The sequence below is a fragment of the Castor canadensis genome, chromosome 10 (genome assembly GCF_047511655.1).
Source record: "Castor canadensis chromosome 10, mCasCan1.hap1v2, whole genome shotgun sequence".
NCBI lineage: Eukaryota > Metazoa > Chordata > Mammalia > Rodentia > Castoridae > Castor > Castor canadensis.
In genome coordinates, this window is record NC_133395.1 from 141,318,430 (window position 1) to 141,333,818 (window position 15,389).

Consider the following 15,389-nt stretch of genomic DNA (forward strand, 5'->3'; position numbering starts at 1 on the left):
GGGGCTGTTCCAAGCACCCTGGTTCCCCTTCAGAGCTGCAACCGGCACATCTCTCAGTTCAGGAGCTGAGCCCTTTGGGAGTGCTGAGTGCAGTCATGACATGCTGTCCAAAGGGCAATTCATAGCAGCATTGGTCACAATGGCTAAGAGCTAGACGCAATCCTGGCACTCACTGATGGATGAGCTGATAAACAAAACGTGGTCTGTACGTACTATGGAATCCTACTCATTTTTAGAAAGATTTCCTACACGAGCTGCCATACGGATAAACCTTGAGCACATTGTGCTAAGTGAATAAGGCTAGTTGCAAAAGGACAAACTGTATGATTCCACTTGTTTGAGGTCCCGAGAGGAGTCAAGTTCAGAGAGACAGCTGGGCTGTTGCCACCAGGAGCTCAGGAAGTTAGTTACCAACATGGGAAGTTAGTGCTTACTGGAGACAGCATTTCAGTTTCGCAGGATGAGAAGTGTATGGATGGATGATGGTGATTTTTGTACAACAATGAGAAGGTACTTAATGCTACTAAACTGTAGCATTAAAAATGATGAAGATGGGCAAAAACGATCAAATTCAATCGTATGTGCATTTTACCACAATTAAAAAGAGAACTACCCAAACTGGAAACTGCCATGGTTTGGATTATAGATATCCTCCAAAGGCCCATATGTTAAAGGCATGGCTTGGCACCCTGTTTGACACTATTGGGAGATGGTGGAACCTTTGACCTAAGGACTGGGAGGTCCTTAGGTCATTGCGAGTGTGCCTCCAAAGGGGATGAGACCTGGTCTCTTCCTCTTCCTCTCTTTCACTTCCCGGCCATGAGGTAAATGTATTGGCTCTGCCAAGTGCTTCCACCATGAAGTGCTGCCTCATCACAGGCCCAAAGCAAGGGGCTGACTAATCATGTATGGGAACCTCTGAAACTGTGAGCCCAAATAACCTTTTCTCTCTAGAAGCTGATTTGTCTCGGACATTTGTTACACTGACAGGAAACTGACAGATACAATAACAAACCCAGTTTGTTAAAGCCATGCTAACCGTAATGTAATGATTTTCCTAACTCTCTCTCTGGTGGCCTAGCCATCATCCTTTAAGGACAGACATCGGCAGTCCTGGATTACCCAATAACGGCCATGACTGTCTTCCTGAATGTTTTCTCTGCTCACCACCTCACCAGACTCTTTATGTGCATCCTTTCATCACATCCTCACAGCACACCGAGACTTGGCCAGGCAAGGTGGCACTGCTAGGAAGCGGCCAATCTTGGAACTGTCCCCAAGTGTTCCCTGTGGCCCCACAGCACCCACTCCCCTGTAGCACTGAAGATACTCTGTTCAAAGCTAACTGGAGGGACAGGTACAGGGTCTGGAAAGTGAGGGCCATGTGTCTTGCTCATCTCTGCCCCCACCTCTAGCACCAATGAGTGACTTGCTAGTGTTTCTCGAGTGAATTAATGAACAATTTTCTGTCTGTGTGGGGACTGCTGCCTCTTGGTCACCAGGTGGGATGGAATTTTGACAGAATTTGGTCTCTGGAATTGCCATCTAAGGACCTGAGCCACACCAGCAAGCCATAAGATCATCTCATTAGGCTGGGAAGCAGGTCGGTATGTGCCTAGGACAGGAGAAAATGCACCTTCCCAAACTCCCCATGCACTGTTGTGTGTGCTACTGGGGGTGCTGTGTGGTATGAATGTAGCGCGTGTGTGTGTGGTATTTGTTGTATGCTGTGGTAGGAGGATGTGTGTTGCTGTGTAGTGGGTGTGTGGTGTGTATGTGTGGTGTACGTACAGTATGTGTTATGTGTTGTGTGTTGCACATTGTGGTGTGATGCTGTGTGGTGTATGTGTATGGTATATATATATATGTATATATATGTGTATATATATATATGTGTATGTGTATGGTATATATATATATGTATATATATGTGTATATATGTGTGTATGTGTATGGTATATATATATATGTATATATATGTGTATGTGTATGGTATATATATGTATATATATGTGTATATATATATATATATGTGTATGTGTATGGTATATATATATATGTATATATATGTGTATATATATATGTGTATGTGTATGGTATATATATATGTATATATATGTGTATATATATATATGTATGTGTATGGTATATATATATATATATGTATATATATGTGTATATATATATGTGTATGTGTATGGTATATATATGTATATATATATGGTCTGTGGGGTATAGGTGGTATGTGTTGTATATTGTGGTCTGAGGGTGCATAGGCAGTGGGTGTTGTGTGTTGTGGTATGATGGTGTGGTGTGCATGAATATGAGGCTGCAGAGCGAAGGGTAGGATTCCCAGCTCTAGTAAAACTGGCATTCCCCAGCTGGAATCATTTGCTTTACACCATCTTCTCCCAGAGACGCCATTTGCAAAAAACAAATAACAACAACAACAACAACAAAAACCAAAAAAACACCACAAAACCTGTTCCCAAATTCAATGCCAAGGCCCTTGCCATTTTACCTGCCAGAGCCACACCCCCACCTCCCCATTTCATGTCCGGCAGAGTCCCTTCCAAACTCTTTGGCACTCTCTGGCACCTTTGTCTTGGTCAGAACCCAGGCTCAGAGCATGGCCTAACTCAGAGGGACTTTGAGGCTCATTTGAATGCTAGCCTGAGCCCTGGGTTCTGAGCTAGGAGAACTGGGTTCAAGAGCTCTCTCTCTGCTTCCCCAGAGCCACTTCCCATCGCCTCAGTTGACCACCATCTGCTGGGTTCTAAGGTTCATGCGAAACACAATCAAACAGACCCTTCTTGCCATCTTGGAGTTACTGGGGCTCCCTGGGTCAGGTGGCACAAAGCCGCCTCACTTTAGGAACAGGACATGCTGGGGACTTGGGTTCTTAATAGGCACAGTTGGGTTTATTTATTCCGGAGATTGGCCTGTCAAGGAAATCCTGCCTCCTGATCATTTGGAGGGGGTGCACAGGGAGATTTGTTTTCTCTTCATAGTTTATGCTTTCAGAAATATGTCATATACTTTCATCATTTCGGTTCCAAACATTCCCATCCTTAGTTTAATAATTCAAATGTCAACTGAAGGATCCACCTACTTCAAAAGAGGTCTCAAAAAATATAAAACCCAAGTCCACATACAAAAAGAACATGGGTAGAAAAAGAGAATGTTTCCCAAAGCAGAGTGATTCAAGAATCTGAGGAAAGAGCTGCTTCATCTAAAAATTTGAGCTGCGGCTCAGAGAAGGGAGTGTGTTGGCAGGGCGACAAGGACAAGCCAGGAGAAGTCTTGATGTTCAAAAAGTCAGAGTGCACAAAGGAAATCAGGGTGTGCCAGGATTTCTGAGGCAGGAAAGCAATTTCTGACTAAAAGATGACTCACACAGCTTCCCTTAGAGGATGAGTTAAGTTCCTAATGATTAGAAATAAGAGTAGAAAGAAAACAGCCCTTCCGTTCTCAGAAGGATAGGGCGTGGAGTGGAGGCTGGCCTTCTGCGCCTCTTTTCCTGCCTCCCTACTTGCCCTACCTGCCCCCTTGGCCCTTGCACCACCCCCACACCTGTGCCCGAGGGGATTCTTCTAAGTGCAGTGAGGAGGAAGTTACCACCGAGCTTCCTACCCCAGCTCTCTGGCCTCATCTCTCACTATTCTGGCCCTACAGAGCTGCCTAAGCCACAGACTGTGCTTCTCCATGTCTGTGGGTCTTTGGGGGCTGCCTGGAATAGCCTTTTCCCTCTCCCCCTTGGTGCACTTCTCTGGAATTCTCTGAGCCCCACTCTGCCATTTGTTGATCAGGAACAACCTGATGTTTCTACAACTTATTTTGTTAGCTGTAGGATTGGAGTGATCCTGTTTGACTGGCTTGATCATTGAAAAGGGATGTAGAGGGTCAAGCATGATAATGGGTGGCGTGGAGGGTAAGGCTCAGAAAGAATAATGGAGGCAATGGGAGTAAAAACTGGCATGGAATGAGCATTGCTGAGCACCACGCTGGACACTCCACCAACATTAACATTCTCTAGCCCTCACTGCAATGAGCCACCAGCATCCAGGCAGAGGGCACCTGGTGAGCTGAGCACAGAGTGGTGGGGACCTGTATAGGCTCTAGATTGTTCCAGTCCTGGCTTTGCCTCTTATCTGTTCTTGGACTCTTTAACTGGTCTCAGCTTCAGCACCCTTACTGATGAATTGGGCATGTGATAATCACCTTTGTGAGGGTGTCATACAGTGTAGGGTAAGTTGTCATACTGAGCCCAGGTAAGTGAGTATTACAATTATAGTTAATGATAGTTTCATTTTACAGACTGGAAAACAGAGGCTCAGAGAAATGAAGTAACTGGCTCAGGGTCACATAGATGGTAAGTTCAAGAGCTGGGATTTGAGCCCTGGTCTATTGAAACCAAAATTTTTAAACACCACCTGATCTGGATTTGATCTTCAGTAACCCAAGGGGTGACTTTTCTCCCTCAGAGAAAAGTGAGGAGGCTGCACTAGGTAATTAACCAAAGTCTATGAATCCATGTAAATGACACACGTATGACCCACTCCTGCAAATGCTCATCTAGCTTTTTGTTCATTTGTTTGCTTTTTAAAGAATAAGAGGCACCAGTAAATTGGAAGGGCTCTGGATGGATGAATGCAGCCTGCATGACTGAGGGTGGGAGCAAAACAGACCAGCTCAGGAAGCCAGAGGCACCAACAGAGCACATGTGTTGGCCATGGGACTGGATCTGGGACCAACTCCTCCTTCTTAATGGCCACAAGAAGAGGTATCAGTCCTGTCCTGAGATGTCTATCAACTCATTCTCATCTACCCTCTTGCCCATGTGTTCACCCCTTCTCCCATCCAGCCACCTTTTCATCCCTCCCACCACCACATGTGCTCATCCCACTCACACCTTCACCTACCCCACGTATATCTATTCATCATCCTTTCATCCATCTACCTACCTACCCCTTCTATCCCTCCATCCCTTCCTCTCCCAAGCTAACCTGGACCACATCTGTACATTTACTCACCAATCAATTCACTTACTCCACCTATTCACTCAGTATTTCCCAAATTCTATGGAAGTGGTCTGGTGAAGACTCATTTGTGTCTCTCACATTGTCAGCAAGAAGACACAGAGGAATGGGGATCCTTGTGGAGGGTGATACAGCACATGGGGCCCAGCCCACCAGGGTCTCATTTTCCGGGTCAGGCTCCCCTCCTCTCCAAACTGATGGGGTGGTGAAGGTAAAGGCTGCAGCATCTCTTTCCTGCCCTTGTCTGCTCCTGCCTGGTTTCAGGATGTCTTTTTTTTTTTTTGCTGAATTTAAATTGTCCTTTATTATAAATATGACCATCTGAACATGAGCTATGTCTCCTTAAATTTTCTTGTTTTTTTTTTTTTCATTTTTCTTTTATTATTCATATGTGCATATGGTTTCAGGATGTCTTGCATGCAGCCTGGATCTTCAGCTTGGTTTGGAAGCGGCAGCACTTCTGCCCCAGCCTGAACCGTCCCAGCCTCTCAGGTTTCATCTGGGCCTGGAAAGGTGGCCCTTGACAGCCCCTTTACCTCAGGGGTCTGATTCTCTGACAACAGGCCTTTTGCTCAAGCCCACCACAGGCTAAAGGCATTGCAGGATTGATTCTGATGACCAAAACCTAGTCTTGGCCTCTTGACTCCACAGCTGGCTTTAGGTTTGCCATAGACTTTGCATCTAATGGGCTGCATGGCTTTGGGCAAGACCCCTTCCCTCCCCAGCCTGGACATCTCTGCTGTCTGTTTCTTGATATTTTTAGCCTCCACATTGCTACAAATGGAATCCTCCACGAATGGGTGATTTTATTGCTGAGTAGCAATAACACAGCCTACTGCGTGCTGACTGTGTATCAGGCATTGTGCCAGGCCCGCTCTACTTACTAACTCATGTCATCCTCAGTGAGGCACAGAGAGGTTAAGTAACTTGTTTATATTCACACAGCTAGTTAGGGGTTTAAACCCAGGCTGTCCAACTCCAGAGCAGGTGTTTTGACCACTGTCTACTCATACCAGGGGCTATGCAGTTCCACATTGTTTGCTGTCAGCCCTCATCAAAAAGAAGTATGTGGGCAGGGTACTCCCGGGAGAGTACCAGCCAGAAAGAGGCTGCCAGAGTTCCAGGCATGGCAGGGGACTCTGATGGCCAAGTGGTAAGTGGCCTCCTGACTAGGATTATGAACCAAGGACTCCAGTTCCCAGGTCCTTGACCTCTCCTTTGCCTCAGCAGCTGCATCTTCCCCCTCTGTGGACTGACTGACCGACCTGGCCCCAGTCGAGCCAATCTATCATTCCTTTGCCATCAGGGATCCAAAGCACTGCCTGATAGAGACTTGTCACTATCATTCCTCTCAGTCCTCCTGGCAGATCTCAAGAACTCCCTCTGTAACCGAGTAACATACATCTCAACCCAGCCTATCCCATGGGGCTTGGCCCACGTGGCCGTTCCACTGCCTGAAGCCTGCTCTGGGAATTACCCATTCCCCTCTCTGCCACATCTGCAGGACAAAATCATCATTGGTGTCTCTGTTATTTTTGGAAGGCCTAGAAAACAGAATAAAGTATTGCTGATCTCCCTTGACTCCTGAATAAGGGGGAAAGAAGACAAAAATGTTGTCGTTTCTGGCATCACACCCAGAGTTCTCTATCACCCATCAGTACATGTTCTCCAACCTGCTTTCCCCCTTTGTTAATTCTGTCTTCCTTAGCCTGAAGCTCCAGGGTGCTGCTCAGCCCACGGAGGGTGAGGAAACTGCCTCTTCCTTCCCCTACCAGCTCTCAGTCCCTCACTGTTGACTCATGCCCTCTGATAGGGCTGCCAGCAGCTTCCACAAACCCAACTTGATTATGAAGGTTGCAGCTGGCTCTGGGGCAGAAGGGAAGGTCAGGGCTTGGGCACATTTGAAGAGTAAACCAAAGCTCAGCCGATCATCCAGATGCACACAATGCAGACATCTGGATGGGAGAACTGGACAAAGAGCTGATGTTCTTCATCATCATTCGAATGCTGGTTAATTACCAAGAAGCCACCTGTGCTTCTGAACGAAGCATGACGAGTTCAGGCAGCTTATTGGAGACAGCGAGGTTTTCTTACCAGAATGAGTAAGGTTTCTATAATTACCAGTGAACCCAGCATCCTCAGCAACAGGTTGATTATGAAAAATGACCACATTGATTCCCCTCTCTGAATCCATGTCCTTGTAAGCAAGTGTGTGTGTGGGACTCTGAGAGTCTGGGCTGGCCATCTGATGTGTGTTGGCCAAGAGAATGTGGCAAAGTGACATTGTGGCAATTCAGAGCTCAGGTCTCAAGAGACCTTGTACACTTTTAATCTCACTCAGAATCCTAATGTCTTCATGCAGACAAGCCCAGTAGAGGAGGTGAGACCATGCAAGGCATGGTCCATGTTGCCAAGATCAACAGAGCTGGGGAGACTGCTGAGAGCAGAATAGCCACCTTATTTAGCCCAGCTTGGACGCTGGGACTGCCAGCTAAACACAGTCAACCCTCAGTATCCAGGACCCCCAGCAGACTCCTGGTATGCAGATGTTCAGTCCCTCTTATAAAATGGTGTAGTATTTGCATCAGACCTATGTACATCCTTCTTGATCCTTTAAATCATCTCTAGAATGACTTTCAATACCTAATACAGCATAGATGCTATGTAAGTCACTATTATACTGCACTGCTTAGGGCATAAGGATCAGGAAAAATGCCTGTACACATTCACTATAAAAGCAGCATTGTAGACCTAGTTGGGTTTTTTTTCTGAATATATTTGATCCACAGTTGGTTGAGTCAGTGGACTTGAAACTTGTGAATACGGAAGACCAACTGCCCACAGTTGTTTTGAGCCACTAAACTTTGGAATAGTTTGATATGTAATTAAAAAAAATAATAAAAGTTTTGTGTGTGTGTGTGTGTGTGCATGTGCGTGCGTGGGTGTGTGATTCAATGGCAGAATCTAAAAAGTAATAATCTACTGAGCTACTTGGGAGTCAAAGGTCAGGAGCACTGAGGTTTGAGGCCATTCCAGGCAAAAAGTTTCATGAGATCCCATCTCAGTCAATGGCTGGACACGTGGGGCTCACTTGCCCTCTCAGTTACATGCAGAAGCAGAAATAGGAGGATCGTGGTCCAGGCTAGCCTGGGCATAAAATGAGACCTATTTCATAAATAACCAATGCGCAAAGGGCTGGCAAGGTGGGCAAGTGAGAGGTCCTGAGTTCAACCCCCACCCCTCCACACTTCAAAAAAAACTGTAATAAATAATCGATAACATTAATTAACAATATCTTTTCTTTTTTTGGTTACACAAACATAATAGCAATGTTAATAGAATATTAAGTCAAAGAGAAATTAGTTGCTATTATCTGACCAGACCAGAATCTATCAGCAGGAGTTGAAAACACCAATGACACTGTTCAGCCTGCATCCACCCTACACCATGGATGGTGCTCCCCTAGTGGAGGCTGTGGCCAAAACCACTTACCAGGATCTTGGTGGTGTAGGCGCTGTTGATGGCGATGGCATTGACCAGCAGCTCCATGGTCTTGGCGTTGATGGAGCTGGGGTCAGGGATCTCCTTATAGTGGACATCGCCCACGTAGGCCTGTACTACTGTCATGCGATTGGTGGTCAGTGTGCCCGTCTTGTCCGAGCAGATGGCTGTGGCGTTGCCCATGGTCTCACAGGCGTCCAGGTGTCGTACCAGGTTGTTGTCCTTCATCATTTTCTGGGAGAAGGGGCAGTGAGAGAGCGACAGTGAGGAGAGAGAGGGGCATACGCGTGCCAAGGTGCGAGGAAAATCTGCCTCGGTCTCCCCTTGACCTTGACCACTACAGCCTCTCATATTTGAGATTCTATTGCTCAGGTGTGTGCCCTTTCCTTTTTTATTTTTTTTAAAGTCATTTGAAACATTTAAAAGATTGATAACTGAATTTATTAATTTGAGTCATGGAAGTCATTTACATTTTTTATGGAAAAAATAGTGGAAAAGATAAAAAATAAGGTTGGATCCTCCCTGATAAACTTCAACTATTTTACTCTTAGCTTAAAATAAACAACTACTTATCATTTGGCTATGGGTTTTCTCAAATCCGTCTTCTGCAGGTGCCTGATTTTCATGGTCATTTCAATTTCACCCTAAGTAGATAAATTTAGAATATAGGTATTCTAAATTTAGAAATTAGAATATATTTAAGAATATAGATATTCTATCCTGTTCATAGATAAAGGAAAATATCAAAATAATGTCATTATACTTTGGGTGAGATAATTTCAAATTTTTTGACTTCTTTTTCAAATCTATAGATTCTAGTTTTCTACAATGAGCATGTAACTTACATAATAAAAATAAAAATTTCTCTTAAATGTAGATATATAAAAAGGATAAAGAAAAATGAGCCATAAGCTAGCACCTAGAATGGACACATCGTATATACAAATAAACATTTTTTCTTTTTAAATTTATAACAAAATGGGACCCTACTATGCATGTTATCATTTCTTCTATATGCCTCAGCTCTACGCTCCTAGCTCCTCTGCTTCTTAAGCAAGGAATGCAAATAATAAAATAATTCTTACACAGGTTCCCTGACAGAACTGACCTCATCAAGGAGTGAAAATTTGCTAGAGGCACAGTCCTAGCCTGTGCCTAAAGATTTGATTTCCCTTATTCTTGATCCTCATTGCAACTCTTTATAAGAAGGGTAAAAGAGAAATGGAATCAGAATATTTTAGATTTGTTTTTATTTTTTTTGAGACAGGGTCTTGTTATGTAGCACAGGCTAGCCTTGAATTTGCTTATGTAGCCCAGGCTGGCCTCAAACTTGCAATCCTCCTACTTCTATTTCCTGAGTGCTGGGATTACAGATATGCATAGCCATGCCTGGCTTAGAATATTTTAATAGAGATTCATGTTACTGAAAATGAGTACTGATAGGGGCTACATGCTATTGCATCTTCCCTTGTAACCTATAACAATTATAACAATAATTGTATATCAAATGGATGATCAACAATGATTTGAATTTGGAACACACTTTATAGTCTACAAAGCCCTCCTGTCTTTATTTTATTGTCTGATGGTATAAGAAATCTTTAAGACCTGGGAGAATCCTGGCAATCCATTTTGGCAACTGAAGAAACCTAGACAAGGTGAATCGGCCAGAATCACACACCTGGTGAGGGTGAAGACTGGAATTTGAACCCACCTCTGCTTTACCACGTGGCCTGGATCATTCTGTTGAGCCTCAGTCCATCTGTTCTCTCTCTGAAGAGGGTTAGTCTCTTGGCCTTAAGAATCTCCCATTGGGACTGCCCAATACAGTAGCCACAGGGCGCTACTGAGCTCTTGAAATACAGTTGGTCCAAAGTGTGGGTGTAAAATACACATTGGATTTGAAAACATTTTGAAAAAACACATATGAAAGAAGTGTCCCTGTAATGTTTATATTAATTATGTGTGGATTGGTAATAATTCGGAGATATGGGGTTACATAAATTGTATTATTAATGTCACCTGTTCCTTTTCACCTTTTTAAAAATGTGGCTCCAAGGCTACTTAAAATGACACATGTGGCTTACATTCTGTCTCTATTGAGCAGTGCTGACCCAAGTGGTCATCATTGTGCTCTTGATGGTGGCTCTGGGGGCCAGGCTTAGAGAGGGAGAGTCGGCCTTTTTTGCATTGGGTGCTCTACTAAGTTTATCAGGTGGCTGCAAAAGTAACATGACCTATGGCAAACAAAAGTAGCAGGTGCACAGCCACAAACTGTGGAAGGTGCAGAGGCCTCAAGCTGTCTGCACATCCCGCCCCTCCCTCCCCCCCACCGCCAGCTCTGTGCACCTGAGCTGTCAGGTGGTTGTAGGGTCCTACTCACGGCCACACAAGAGTCACCTTTGCCAGGTCCTGGACCCAAGAAACATTGTGTAGTGACCTGTTTGGGCTTTTGTTTGTGGGATGGAGTTTCTTTGAGAACCCTAAAACTGGGAGATGATAAGGGCGGTATCCCTTACACAGAACTGCCACTTTCTGGCACCGGTCTGGAGATCTCTTTCTGCATGAAATTACATCGGAGAGCCCAGTCCAAATTCCAGCTTGGAAACTGACGCTGGCTGTGCCCTCGGTGGCCCTGCCAATCTCTCAGAGCAAATGCTTTGTTGACAAACACGACCACATCTCCACTTTCGCAGGGGCATCCCGGCATCAAGATCCTGGGAAACAGGAGCCCAGGGCCCTGGCTCTCCACGGTGGGGAAGAAATGAGCAGGAATGACCTTCAGAAGGTCAGACTCCAAGCATTCAGGCTCTACAGATGGTCATGCCGTAGCAGGTGGAGGCAGGGTTTGCCGTGGGTTGATGCTGGAAGGACCCTAGACTGGAACTTCCCGAGGAAACTTTCATGAGCCCAGCAAGGCTCCATTTAACTTCTTATAAAACTTCTTAGATTTCCAGCCCATATCAGAAGGGAGGGGATTCCATAAAATCAGACTCCTTTTGTTTTCATACTTTAAGGAGTGGCCTCTGAGATAGGTTGTACAAATACTGTAGGTATCAATGGGCCTGTAACTGCAAATCCCAGGTTTTTGCTGAGATTTGGTGGGATAGAATGGGTTTTAATCTGCACATTGATATCTGCATTTTTATTTTATATTTCTGTGGTGCTGGGGATTGAACACTGGGCCTCAAGAATGCTAGGCAAGTGCTCTACCACTAAACTACACCCCAGCCCTATTTAATTTTTATTTATTTAGTTATTTTGGTGGTACTGGGTTTGAACTCAGGGCCTCATGCTGCTAGGCAGGTGTTTTACCAGTTGAACCTTGCCACTGACCCTTTTTATTTTAGTTATTTTTCAGATAGTGTCTTGTGTTCTTGCTCCGGCCAACCTGGACCATAATCCTCCTATTAATACCTCCCATGTAGCTGGGATGATAGGAGTGAATATCCATGCTAACTTATTGGTTGAGATGGGGTAACATTAGCTTTTTGCTGGGGTTGGCCTCAAACCATGATCGTCCTGATCTCTGCCTCCAAAGTAGCTGGGGTTACAGGTGTGAGCCACCCATACCTGGACTTATTTTAAAAAATTGAGTAGATTGTTAATAACAATTTGGAGAGTTTACATTAAGTCCAGATTTCTGGCTTCTTTTGAAAAAAAAAAAAACTGTGAAATCTGTCAACCCCGAGTGGCATCCTTGACTGGGCTGAATAATGAGGACCCTCTGCCCCAGGCTTCCAAAGGTGTGTGAGTTTTGGAGACCTGCATGCATCCTCTCTCCAGCTCCTGGTGCATCCATGAGCTTTTTTTGCTGGTACCCCAATCTTGGCACTGGTTCCTAAGAGCCAACTGGTCCTGCTCTTCTCCCTTCTCACCTTCACTGAGTAGGCCAGCGAGATGGTGACAGCCAGAGGAAGTCCCTCGGGCACGGCGACTACCAGCACTGTCACGCCAATGATGAAGAACTTGACAAAGTACTGCACGTAGACAGGGGTGCACTCAGGCAGCCACGGTTTCTTGTTGACCACAAAGGTGTCCACGGTGAAGTAGAGCACCAGGATGATCACTGTGATGGCCGACATCACCAGGCCTGCAACATGGGGACATCTGCTCAGAGCGTTCCAGAGCCAGGCGGACCCTCGTTCACCTCTTAGCACCTTGTTTTTTCACCCTGAGCATGTCCTTGATCCTCAGTGAGTCTCAGTCTCCTCCTCTGTACAGTGGGGACTCAGGCTTCCTTCATGTGGTTTTGCAAAGCCCAGATGCAGTAATGCATGCAAAGTGCCCACTCAGCGGGCTCTCCTGAAATGGGAGAACTGTCTGCATAGAGACTTCACACAGAGATGTGAGACTCAGTCATTTGACAAATACCTTCCCAGTGCCTATGATATGCCAGGCTCAAGGTAATTTCTAGTCTAGGAAATAGGGACATGGCAGTAACAAAGACAGAGACCTCACCCTTGGGGACCTGATATTCTAGAGGGGGAGGCAGACGTGAACCCGATAGACAAAAGCAAGATCATTTCAGACACTGGATGAATGCTGTGCAGAAAAATGCCAGGACAATATGGTAGAAGGGGACAGAAGGTAGCAGGGAGTGGCTGCTTTGGCCAGAATGGCCAGGAAGACTTCTTGGATGAGGAAAATGAGACTCAGACAGGGGCAGTCACAGGACAGAAAGACACTGAAACTGCTCAGGCCCCTGGGGTTGGTCTCTTTTACCAGGTCTGCAGCTCATCCCCCACCTCAGGTGCCTGAGTAGCCTCTGCCAGAAGAGGCCAGTGCAGGGGCGATGGGTGTTCCTGTCAAAAGGGCCTGTGAATGTCCCTCTCCCTACCCCAAGCTGATGGTCAGTGTCTAGTGGCTGGCAGTGGGGGTTCCAAAGCCCAGCCACCTGCCGCAAGGTGGACAGGACTTGCTGTGTGGCTCACGGTGCCGAGGTCTCAAGGGATCAAGCAGAGACTAGGAATTCTTGGAAAATCTCAGCAGCATCTGGTTTTTCTGTCCCAGATGTGCAGCCCTCACCCCTAGAGCAGCATCCCTCCATTCACCCCCACCCCCGCCTCAGCTCTGCTTTCCAGAGTTCAGTCTATGAGGGAGGCAGAGGTGGGCCATGAACGTAAGAATATTTGACTGTGAACTCCATTCTTGGCAGGGAGAGGTGGGAAAGGACAGAGTGAGGACTTTGAAGGCCACAGGGCTATTGTCACCATCTAGCTCCCTGCCTCCCTGTGCCATGTTCCTGTGAGCCTTCTGCCTGTGACAGCAATGGTGGGAATGGAGGAAATCCCTGGGCTCATTGCCCCACCCCTCCACCTCCAGCTGCAGAGCCTCAGACCCAGTTCTCTCCCTGTCTGACAGTTGTAGGGGCGGGAAGCCAAGCTCCCAGCAGCCGGGAGCTGTCACCAGGCCCCCAAGTTTAAATATAGACAGCCAAGCCTATAATTTGCCTCCTTCCCTATGCTGTGGCGTCTATAATTAGAGTCGGGAGACAGCCTCTGAGGGGTGAGCAGCCAGCTGGGGAGGCCTTACACAAGAGGGGAAGCCAAGGCCACGCTCGAGGGTCTCGGCTCACCTTGCAGCTGGGCTCAGCCTCCTGGGCTAGGGAGCTGTCACCAGCCACCACTTGTAGCTACTATCTTAGTTGGGAAGCACAGATTGTTTTACTGGGGATCAGACCAGGGCTTCTTCCTGAGCTTCTGGCCCTGCCCACCTTCTTCAGTCTTTCCTCTGCACTGTGGCCACAGTTGTCATTATAAAGCTCAAATCCATCCTGGCCTTCCTCTCCAAACCTCTTCCATGACTTCTACTATCCTCAGGATGAAGCCCATGCTGCCTAGAACTCCAGGTCCTGCAAGATCTGCCCCTTCTGCAGTCACTCTCCATCCCAAATCTAAGTGCTCTGTACACAGTCTCCTCTAATCTTCACAGCAACCTGAGAGGTAGGACACCATTGTCGCTATCAACAGATGAGGAGACAGAGGCTCAGAGCTCACGGAAGTTACTCACCTAAGTCCTCACAGCCATAGCTGAACTAGAACATAGGTAGTTTTCTCCCAGAGCCCAGGCTTTTCACTTTACTCTTTCCCTTATTAAGTGCCACTGAGTGGCTACTGTATACAGGACTCAATCTGGTTGCTGTGGCAGAGCAGATGCTCCCTTTGCAGATGTGATGATGGAGGCCAGCTTGGGGTAGGGCTCAGATGGGGTCCCACTGCATGCTCTGAACTCCACCCCCACCAACCCCACCTGCAGCACACTCACCCGCCTTGCCAATCTGAACAGCCAGCTTGGTGAGCTTGCCCTGCAGCACCGACTTCTCCTTCTTGTGCATGTTGGCTTTCTTCTTGTCATCTGCATCGCCTCCCTCGGCACTCTTTAGGGGCTGCATCTCCATGGCGGCTGCCCCATCCTGCTGTTTGGCTGCAGCGGGCAGAGCACGCACGTGTGCACACAGACACATGCAGGTCAGCTCGCAGGTGGGGACGCTGGTTCCCACCCTACCTGCCCAGGGGAGGTGCTGACACCCTACCTGGGTCCCTGCATGGCTGGCACAGAAGCTGGGGTGGGACGTGACCCATCCAGCTGGAGTCTGGTTCCCAATAGCACCCACTGCCTGGGATCTGGGTCACCTTGGGGTGACCAAGCCCACAGACCCTACCCTGAATGGCCTTTTCTACATTCAGACAAGAAAGGAGTGTGTGTGTGTGAGCTTCCCCAGTGGGCTCTCAGGGCCAGGCTGTTGGGATGTTAAGGAGCCAGGAGACAGAAGGGACAAAGGGTGAGGCTTAACAGGTAAGAGTGTAACTTTGGGCACAGGTGCCAAGTTCCCATTCCCAGCCAGTA

The 15,389-nt window shown here is 46.8% G+C and overlaps 1 protein-coding gene across 12 annotated transcripts in view; it reads right to left on the bottom strand.

Annotated features, from left to right (window-relative positions):
* Positions 1 to 15,389, bottom strand: part of Atp2b2 (ATPase plasma membrane Ca2+ transporting 2) — a 333,232-nt gene that overhangs the window by 31,624 nt on the left and 286,219 nt on the right. For all 12 annotated transcript variants that reach the window (XM_074044411.1, XM_074044412.1, XM_074044415.1 and 9 more), the window contains 3 exons: positions 14,808 to 14,966; positions 12,419 to 12,633; positions 8,532 to 8,774 (listed from right to left, as the gene is read on the bottom strand). In XM_074044411.1, coding sequence (XP_073900512.1) covers positions 8,532 to 8,774; positions 12,419 to 12,633; positions 14,808 to 14,966 — 617 coding nt within the window. The remainder of the gene's footprint in view (positions 1 to 8,531; positions 8,775 to 12,418; positions 12,634 to 14,807; positions 14,967 to 15,389) is intronic.